Source organism: Alnus glutinosa, chromosome 1 (assembly GCF_958979055.1).
Source record: "Alnus glutinosa chromosome 1, dhAlnGlut1.1, whole genome shotgun sequence".
NCBI lineage: Eukaryota > Viridiplantae > Streptophyta > Magnoliopsida > Fagales > Betulaceae > Alnus > Alnus glutinosa.
In genome coordinates this window covers 14,504,723-14,515,291 of record NC_084886.1, presented here as the reverse complement: position 1 = coordinate 14,515,291, position 10,569 = coordinate 14,504,723, and the positions used below count along the sequence as shown (strand labels likewise).

The 10,569-nt window shown below is 32.6% G+C and overlaps 1 protein-coding gene across 1 annotated transcript; it reads left to right on the top strand.

Annotated features, from left to right (window-relative positions):
* Positions 1-6,025: 6,025 nt before the first annotated feature.
* LOC133858568 (ethylene-response factor C3) lies at positions 6,026-6,973 on the top strand. The gene has a single exon (XM_062294045.1). It carries the CDS (start codon positions 6,128-6,130, stop codon positions 6,791-6,793), a length of 666 nt encoding a protein of 221 aa, XP_062150029.1. The 5' UTR covers positions 6,026-6,127; the 3' UTR covers positions 6,794-6,973.
* Positions 6,974-10,569: the final 3,596 nt, after the last annotated feature.

The window sequence follows — 10,569 nt, the reverse complement described above, 5'->3', positions numbered from 1 at the left end:
TATTGAAAATCTTAGTCCATAATTAGGATGCTCGTTAAGTTGATCGAGATCAATCAGCTCCGTATTTCAAGTTTCTAAGGTGTTGAATATATGTATATATTATTTTATTATTATATCTCTCTTCTTCTATCACCGACTTACCGAACTACATAAGGGGACAATTAAGACGTCAAAGGACTCAAAACTGGGGTTCAAAGTTTACTGCCAATTTGATAAAATGGAAGTATAAATAAATACTTTCGTTGAGTTCCCAATAACCTTCTAGAATATATGCACCTTCAACAGTTTCTCCCTTCCCAGCGGCTTGATTAATGCTAAATTAGAGATAACAATCAAACTCCTCCTTGATTAATAATGCTTTCATTTCCCATTCAAATGAATAAATTAATTCTAAGAAATAATACAGGTACACCTCAATCTAATACCCAATTTTTAATGTCCATATTAATATCCCTTCCAAACAACCTAAAAAGTCAAACAAAAATACCCCTAAATTTTATTTTATTTTATTTTATTTTTAAAAAAAAGATGCAGCAGTAGTCCTAGTGATCCACAGCAGCTACAGTAGGCTTGTCACCCCTTAAAAAAGGGTATTTATGTCATTTGGAGTGCATTGCAAATTTATTATTATTATTTAGTTTTAAAGGAATATTGAAACAATCTTTAGCTTGGAAAACATTGTAAATTTAGTATTAATTTGAGAAAAATATGTGTATAATTTTTGCTAAATTTTAATTATAAACCCTACTTTTCGAATAGACATGGCACCATATATATATGTCTCTAAAGGTGACTCAAGAAAAGCCAAGTGCCAAACCCATTTTAAAACCCAAAGTTTTCCAAGAGAAAAAAGAAGAAGGAAGACATGCATACTTGTTGTTGGAGACATTTTAAGAGGATTATTTACAGAATTTTCACTCAAAATATAAAGCTGATGGTCCAGGGACCAGAGCACTTATAGATACCATTGGATATATAGAAATAAAGCAAAAAAGAAAAGAAAAAGTGTTGCACGTATTAATCCGACAGCAACAAAGGGACACATTGTAGTGAAGTAATTAACGAGAAGGGCTCAGGTCGGCGGCTGGAGGATGACCATTAGTCTGGGTTGGTAGAAAAGAGCACGGGGAGCGTTAGAGAGGCATCATCGTCATTAGTCATAATAATTACGATATTAAAAAAATAAAAATGTGAAAAATCCGTGAATGGACCATGTACTATGAATCTCTGTAACCGTCTTATTCATCCCTTACCTAACGACTTAGTCAGACAATTATAACACTAAGCCCAGGCTTCCTATTTTTGGACTTTCCTCTCTCTTGTCTGGTTTTCATGGCCGTTGCGGTGGAGATTCTCCTATTCCTCAGCACTCAGCAGGACCACCCATTCTATCTGATCACGTGTTTGAAAGAAAATTTAGTTTATTCATTTAATCAGAAATCACCTCGAACTTGCCTAGCCTCTATGCATGTCTCCATCTTCATTTGTTTCAAATAAACAAAAAAGAAAATTTCAAGTAGAAGGTGGGAGTTGCATTTCTATAATGGCTTTGGTCATATTTCTAGATCTCTTTTATGATCTTTTGGTTACATATATGGTTGTCAAATTTGAAAATTTCATTATAAAAATAAAAGAAAATAGGAACCGTGAAAACAACAGGTAACCACAAAAAAAATGCAAATGCAAATACCGTCAATTGTCGCGAATTCTCAAACCTATTAATAAAGTTAATTAGGAGTGCACATATAAATATATATTCACGGGGTTATTTGCGATACCCGCATGTATACTCATAAATATATCCGAATACCCGCATATAGCGGATGCGAGCGGTTAACATCGACGCGCCCGCATGTATACTCATAAGATTAATTGCACTAAAAGCGGAGGAGCTGCACCAACGTCGTCTCCTCTCAAGAGAAATGGGAGAGGACTATATATGTCTTATGTTTTTACAAAAATAGATTTGCATTAAACGAATATACTATGGACTGAAAGGTAAATTTAAAGTTTGTATGTCGATAATGTGACAAAAGAATGCCAACTTTGGCAAAGCTTCTTTGTCTTATGTCCGGAGAGACGCATGGCAAGAGAATTATCCCAAATGGGTCTTTTTCCAGGAAGCTCCATTTGATTTTCAAAGATGCTCAGTGATGGACTCGTGGGGGGAGCTGATCAGGAGTGCAGGGTCAGCCTCAAACAATAGTATCCATTCTTTTTGGAGGACTTTCAAACTTGAACAAAATCTCATAGTTTTCATGACTTTTAAGGCAGGGGGCCTGTATCCGGACAATTAAACGTCAATTCCTATGTCTGATTGACAGGTTTTATATTAGGATAATCATTTTAATTTATATATCATAATCAATTAGCAATTCCCCAAGAAAATTCGCCAACGCATGAGGATTCAAAGAAAATGTCATTATCGATCATATGGGTTTTTCTTTTTTGTAGCGGATATATATATATATATATATATATATAATCCCAAAAAAAAAAAAAAAAGATAGAGGGAGAAAACTGTTTGCTTCGATAGAAAAACATTTGCGCAGGAAGGATTGTGTAGAATATTATATTTAAAATTTTTAAAAGTGATTTTAGGTCCTCTTTAGCGGGAATTGGCCGTGTATATATATTTCAGCATCATCAAAGTTGATTACGATCATCAACCGTTTTAGACCGCTTAAAATGATTCACTTTTAAGGTTTCGATCGATTGAAATAAATTTTGAAAATTTAAAAAGGGTCACTGGATGAGGGTTCCTTGAAAGTTGGTTGTCTAAATTTCACTTAAATTCGGGCAATTAAAAAAAAGGGTTGCGGACCAATCCAAAGCAACACTTTTTTTTTCTTTTCTTTTTTTTTTTTGCATTTTCTCATGAGGTAATAATTAATCTTATTTCAAAAGTCCATGTTATTTGATAGAGCCAATTTATTAGATCTATACGTTCAAGTATTTTAAGAAGAAAAATGTTTAATTTCATTCTCTTGCATATTTTTTGTTCATCTCCGTACAAGAGATTTGTAAATCTATTATTGAATATGCGAGACTCACATGCGGGTCTCACAGATTTAATCATGAATTTGCAAAATAGATGTAGAAAAGGATGACATTAAACATATCTTATTGCTTAGTTTCGTACAATATTTATACTATACTGAATAACACAATATTTGAACTTCAGCACCACCACATTGAATTGTATTTTACTATATTGTATTTCATCATTTTGCATAGTACTTGTCGACTTTATTGTTAAATTATTGGAAAAAAAAAAATACATTTTACCTACCAAAGTTTCAGCACATTTTCATTTTTACCTCAAATGTTTAAAAATGGCAATATCCCCCACTAAAATTTCATCTATAATAGCTAATGAAAACCTACTTTTGTTAGTTTAGCTAATGGATTTGAAAAGACATCATACATCCGATTATCTATTCTTAACTCTATATTCTTTTTTTACTCTTATTTTATTCTTTTTATCTTTTTTTCTACTTTTTGTCATTTTACTTTCTTCACTTTTTTGTATATAGAAAACAATAAAATAATGGATAGATTGGTGAATAGTGCAACTCCACATGTAGAGTTGCACTATTCACAAATCTACCAAAACTCTATTTTAGATTTAGGATAGATAATCCAATAGAGGAGTGTTTTTGTGAGTTTATTATCTATTATAAATTTAGAGGGACTTTTACATCATCCAATGTGAATGCTCTAAGTTTCTAAAATTGCCAATGTAATTCATCTGTAAACAATCTCTGTCTTGTCTGACGGAAGATGACCCACGTGTTTGAAGGTGACTCAACCACCTCCATTTGGCCAATGGAGAGGCCGAAATCAACCCCAAAGGGTTTGGGGGTGACTTGACTACTCTCATTTGGTCAAGGGAGTGGGGTCACCCCCAACTTGCAGAATTGGGGGTGGTTCGATAATTTTTTTTTAATTTTTTTTTTGAAAAAATTGGGCATTTTGGGGAAACACACATCAAGTTATTAGTAATTTGACGACATTTGCCCCTAAAAACTCACGTATGGCGCAAGCGGGTCTTCTCCTTCCATAAAAAAAAAAAGATGAAAATTGTTAACGAATGAGTTACATTAACAATTTCAGAAACTCAGCAGGGGGCATGGCCAATTTTTACACCTTTGAGGTAAAAGTGGAAAGTTGTGAAACTTTGGGTAAAGTGTATTTTTTTTTCCTAAATTAATATTTATTTCAAAAGTTTAAGATAATAGAAAAAATTAAATTAAATTATTTAATTTACATTCTAACATTTATTATTAATTAAAATATTCTTTGTATTCTTACACATATCAATCAATATACCGTGTTTTTTTTTTTTTTTTTTTTTTTTTTTTTCTTTCTATTATTTATCATGGAATATATCAAAACATCAACAGGCAGCATGCCTGTTTTAACATTTTGTCTAATAAGTGAATTTCTTCATAAAGTTAGATTCTGTTACATCACCTACAATTAGATACTCTATATTTCTTTTGTTGCTTCTTTCAATCAGTTTGCTTGCGTGATTACTAATATGTATATATCTAGCTACTTGGATGTTTGATGCTCTTATTTAATTTCCAAATTCAAGTTAACTTCATGTATTTTCATTTCTGAGTGTGAGGGTGATGCACTTTTATACTATACATCTACTATACTACTTGTATTGGATATAGTATTGTATTTTGTACTATATTGTATTATACTGTGTTTCAGCTATTGCATTCTACTTTGTAGTCTGTATTAATTGTATTGAACTCTGTAGGCTGACATTATTACTAATAGAGCTGTTCTATGTACTATTACACATATCAGTCAATATTCATATCTTCTCTATTAATTTTTATCTTTATTTTTCTATAATTTATCACTTTCTACTATGTTTTTGAAGAAGTTCCTACCTTATAATACTAGTGCCATGCATACACGCTAGGATAGTATCAGTAGAGCAAGAAGCAAATATAATTGTAAAAATAACCTATTATGAAACAATCTTTGAACATTCAAACTTTAATTCTAAGTTAAGATTTCTCAAAATTAAAAGTGGTTCAATCGTTTTCAAGAACTACAACTTGAGACCTTCAGTAGTGATAATTCAGTAGTTTCAAAGTAATTCTCAAGTGGTTAAGTAAGTACTAGGACGAAGATTCAACTCTCGTAATGAGAATCTTCAAACCGTATTAGTAATAGCTACCTAAAACCTTACTGATGTCCTCATGAGGTTAGGTCATATTATGACTTAATCGGATTTGAAGAAGCGTATGTGGTCCTCACTGAACTTGAATAACTTGATGAGGCTCGAACTTGATAGAGTGTTTGCAAAACCAATTGTCTAAGCCTTTCTTTTGCGATTTTCAGCGATTTTCAGCAAGCAAGTGTTATATAGCGTAATCATTCTGATCGTCTCTTATTGCCTTTAAAATAATTTTTTTTAAAAAAAAAAATAAAAAAAAATCACCTCTTGAATTCATGCTTACAGCTACATGTTAAAAATGTTACGGATGTTGCTAAAAATCAGATGCCACGTCATCCTATCTCGTGCCAAAAAGAAAGAAATTTCAACACGAACGCATTGTTAAAAATGTTAATGTATCGATGTTGCCAAAAATTATGACGTTGAAAGAAGCTCTCGTATTCAATTAATACGCCCAACGCCCATTCAACGGCCGGGCCTGAAATCAACATCGCTCACGTGAATGACACGTATACAAGGGTGAAGGGTCCCTCACCACCTCTTTGCAGGACAAAACTGAGATCACAGGGTGACGTCAATCCAAGTTGCTCTTCTGACCCAGCCGCCATGCTCCCATTGAGTCATTGACCCATGTGTCCAATTAACCCATATTGTGTGCACCCCAAGCAAATCATAATTTTTTTTAACTTATTAAATACTAAATAAGATAAAGAAGGAGACAAAAATGAGTAAATGGCAACTTGTTTACCCTCTCTGCCCCTATTTCTTTACCTGTTTTACCTTTTTAGTCTGCCACCGGGTATATATAGGAGTGGGTGAGGCTTCCAATTTTTAGCTAACCACAAACGTGGCCCTCAAAAGTAGTGAGACCCGTAGTCGCATACAAGACGCACATAATTCAAACCCAAAAACACGTTCCCTTGAATGGACTCCCCAATCTTCCACTCCCCAGTTTCCGATTTCTCATCGGAATCTTCCTTTGGGTCGCCGGAATCTTTCTCCTGGGAGGGCCTGAATTTCGATCACCAAAATTTCCTTCCTTTCAATGAAAATGACTCGGAGGAAATGCTTCTTTTGGGTCTAATTTCTAAGGCGAACCAAGAGATCACATCGGAAACGTGCGTGAACCGGGTTAAGGAAGAAGAGGTAAGCTCAATAGCGGAGGAAAATCCCAAGAAGGAGAAGTCGTACAGAGGCGTCCGGAGGCGGCCGTGGGGGAAGTTCGCGGCGGAGATAAGGGATTCCACTAGGCACGGCATAAGGGTATGGTTAGGAACATTTGATAGTGCCGAGGCAGCAGCTTTGGCCTACGACCAAGCTGCCTTTTCCATGCGCGGTTCCTCGGCGATACTCAACTTTCCGGTTGAAAGAGTCCGGGAATCGCTTAGGGACATGAATTACTGCTTCGAAGAGGGGTGCTCGCCGGTGGTGGCTCTTAAGAGAAAGCACTCGATGAGAAGGAAAAGTATAAGCAAGAAAAGCAATGAGAGGGATCATGTAAAGATAGAGAGTGTGGTGGAGTTGGAGGATTTAGGCCCGGATTACTTGGAAGAACTATTGAGTTCATCTGGGACTGCTACGCCTTGGTAATTAAAGCAAATATCAACCACTTCTGCCCTTACCATAATCCTTCTTTTAATTACTACTACTCTACCCTTTGTGTACTTCTTCTCATTTTAATTTTTTTTTTTTCCTTTCTTAGACTGATTTCATTGTAATGGTTGAAATCATTAAAATCTGTATCTTAATTCTCTTTTTCATTTTTGTAAAGTTGAGTTGATGAGGAATCTTGTTGTATCATGTCTTAATTAGCTGTGACTTAAAGTCAACAAGCACGCCCTTATGCCTACTTTCCCTTCCAATTACCCTCTAAACCCATCCTTATCACTTTTGCTCTCATTTTACAGAGACTTGTCACATCATTTCTTACCTTAACCATGCATGGGATATCCGCATGAAAAAAAGTAAAAAAAAAATCGCTTCTTCTTTTTTCCCTGAAATAAAAAGTATCAAGAGCTTTTAAGTGACACTATAAAAATAAAATTTAGGCAAAGAATAAAGCCCTTAATTTTGGAAACAAAGCACTGTTTGTGATAAGGAGTTAGGAAGGGAAGACGACAAGAGTAGCTAGAGTGTCAATCAAACGACGAAGTATTAGTTAAGAAATGCTCTTTACTCCAATAGTTTGAATACTATTTGGGTCCAATTTCAAACCCAAAGAACCTTCATTGTATGAAATTGGTTAAACTAACAATTTGTATATATGTGACTTATCTAATTCATAGATTATCCTCACGTGGGTCTTTTATTATAAAAACTACAATTAATACTCCCACTTCTATTTATTTTATTTTTTTATTAGTGACTTTTGTTGGTGCTTCCATACAAAAGTTGACCAAGTCCAAATCATAAGATTGAAAATGTTAAGAACAAAATTTTGTTACAAATAATTCGCCTATAAAAATGAAGTGTACGAAAATGATCAATTCATACTTATTAGTAATTATACAAAAAAAAAAAGAAAGAATTAAGGTAGAGGGAGAGAGGGAGGGATTTGAGAATTAAAGTAGTCTTGGTGCTTGAAATGTAATTAATATTAATAAAAAAAAAGAGTCAGTAATCTTATTGACATTTGTAAATTGTAAAAGTAGAATTGAAGATTGACATTTGTAAATTGTAAAGTTAGAATTGAAGATGGTAAATTAAAAATGGCGATTTTGTCACAATTGTTGGTGTCCATAATAGTGAGACTATAGACAAAGATCACAAGGAGGGTGGGCTGCACCCATCATAGGCACATTCAGCGACCAAGTAATTTGGATGTTGATTGTTTTAATAGAATTATCTAATTCTAACCAAAAACAAAAATGATCTCACCCTCCAATTTTGGCACGTGATTCTTTGTTGTGCTGAATAAAGTTCAAGGTCAAAGTCCTAGCTAGCTAGCATTGTGTTCAATTTTCTAACTAGCCAATCAGTTGAAAAGTATTCAAACCATCAATTGTTCTTGTTTAAATTGATGGGGAATTTATTAACTATTTCGTTTAGTGATAATTGAATAGTTTAGCTTTGATTATTGAGGGTTTCAATATTCCCCAATAGTTAACTGAACTTGGTCACCTTTCGAGAGAACATATTCAATTCTAAGTAAATCTCTTAATTAGTGGAACCTGAGGGGGAGAGAGAGAGAGAGAGAGAGAGAGAGTCTTTTGTAATTCCACTAAACGAGTGTTACATTAATTTCAATTTCATAGTCCCTGCAATAATAAATTAATAAGGTGCTAATTAATTACTTAATTGCCAAAAGAAAAACCTGTTATTCGTACAATTTAATGTCAAAATATCAATGAATGAAAAAGACTTTCAAGTTTCAACGAATGGCCAAATATATTACACTCTAGTGAAGCTAGCCCTCACATTTTCTCTTGAAATCATTTGTATATTGAGGTGTTTGGTAATTCGGGTCTTCCAAAATGGCATTAAATAAAGGAAAAGAAGCTCTAATGGCCAAATAAAATCTTTGACATATGTTTTAAATCATGAGGAATTAAGGCTGATGTAATTTAATTTTTTTTAAATTAAATTCTAGCAAAATAATTAATGAAATAAGCTCTAACCCCATAAATTTAAACATGTAAGCATTAGATGAATTTAAACCTTCTCTTTCTTGAGATGGAGAACAAATACTTGCTAAACAAACCGACACATATGATTTTTTTTTAATTTTTTAATTTTCTTTTCCTTTTCAAACAATTAAGGGGACTTATTCCTCCTTTGCTTCAAGAATCATGGGTTAAGACATAAACGACTTGACTGTTTGGTGTGTCTATAACAAGTATCATTAGATTAGAACACTTACAATGGACTCTTTATATTTAGATTTTCTCTACATTTTTAACAAAAACTACGAAAAATGCCCAAATAACAGACTCTTTAACAAATGTTAAACTTAAAATTCGTCAAATTTTTTTCTTTAGATTTAAAAAGCCAAAAAGACAATGTTATAACTTTTTTTAATAATACTTTTAGCAAACCGTGTCAATGTTATTATAAATGATTAAAAAATAGTATTTATTTAAAGTATAAACATTTAGAGAAAGTTTGTTGTTTACCATGTGATTCAAAAAAGATGGGAATCCAAATCAAGATGAGATTTTATACTTGGAATAACATTTAGATGTGAAAGAAGGATTTGACACTAATTGGGCGGTTACCTGGAATATTACACTAATAAATCTGAATGTTTGATATAAGCCAAAAGATTTAACCCGACTAATGTGGGCCGAGATGTTGGGCTGGGATCAAGGAAGCTCTTTGGATATAGTAGATGCTGAAATGGCGAACCGAGAAATTGGGCTTGGGTTGGAGTCCAGCGAAAGAGGTGGGCTTTCAAATGTTAACAGATTTTATGAGTTGTTTTAAGTGAAACAACCTTAAAAAGGCCCTATCTCTTGCGATCTGAAATGCTGGCAACTAGAGCCCATAATCTTGGGTCTGATCTTCGAAGAACCCCAAATCTCTGGCACCACTTCATATTGGTGCCTCCAAACATTATAAATAATCTTTTTTTTTTTTTTTGAATAATATTGTTTTTCTCTCAAAACATTCTGGACGTGGAACCAAAGCCCAACCACTTGCGCCGGAATCCCCCCCCTCCATGCCAGCTCATGAAGAATCTTCAATTTCTTCCTAGGATCTGAATTCCAATTTCGGTGGTCCTTTGTATTTCTATGAAAAAAGTACACATAACCCCCTCAAACTACCACTTCATTGTCAATGTACCCCCCAAACTATCAATTGTGTCAATCTCACCCCTTAAACTACTAGAAAATATCAATGTCCCTCTAATGACAAAAATGCCCTTCATAAAATTATTAAAATAAAAAAAAACTAAAAAAAATTATTAAAAATATATAAAATAACAAAAATTTATTCCAAAAAAAAAAAATTAAAACTGTTTTTTACTTTTTTTTTTCGTTTTTTTTTTCTTTTAAAAAAAATTGTTCTTTTTCGTTTTTTTTTTTAATTTAATAAAAACAGGTTTTTTTTTAAAATAAATAAATTTCAGTTATTTTTTGTTTTTTCGTTTTTTTTTTCTTTAAAAAATTTTCGTTTTTTAATTTAATAAAAACTGGTTTTTCTTTTTATTTTTTTTTAAAAATAAATAAATTGCAGTTATTTTTTCTTTTTTTTTTTCTTTTAAAAAAATTCTCTTTTTTTTAATTTAATAAAAACTGGTTTTTCTTTTTTCTTTTTTTTTCATTTGTTTTTTTATTAAAATAAATTTCAGTTATTTTTTGTTTGCTTTTTTAAAAAAAAAAATTAAAAAATTAAAAAATTTGTTCTTTTTTTTTAAAAAAAAAAAT

Excerpts from the sequence above, each read along its gene's own strand:
- LOC133858568 (XM_062294045.1), top strand. The coding sequence starts at position 6,128 with ATGGACTCCCCAATCTTCCACTCCCCAGTTTCCGATTTCTCATCGGAA.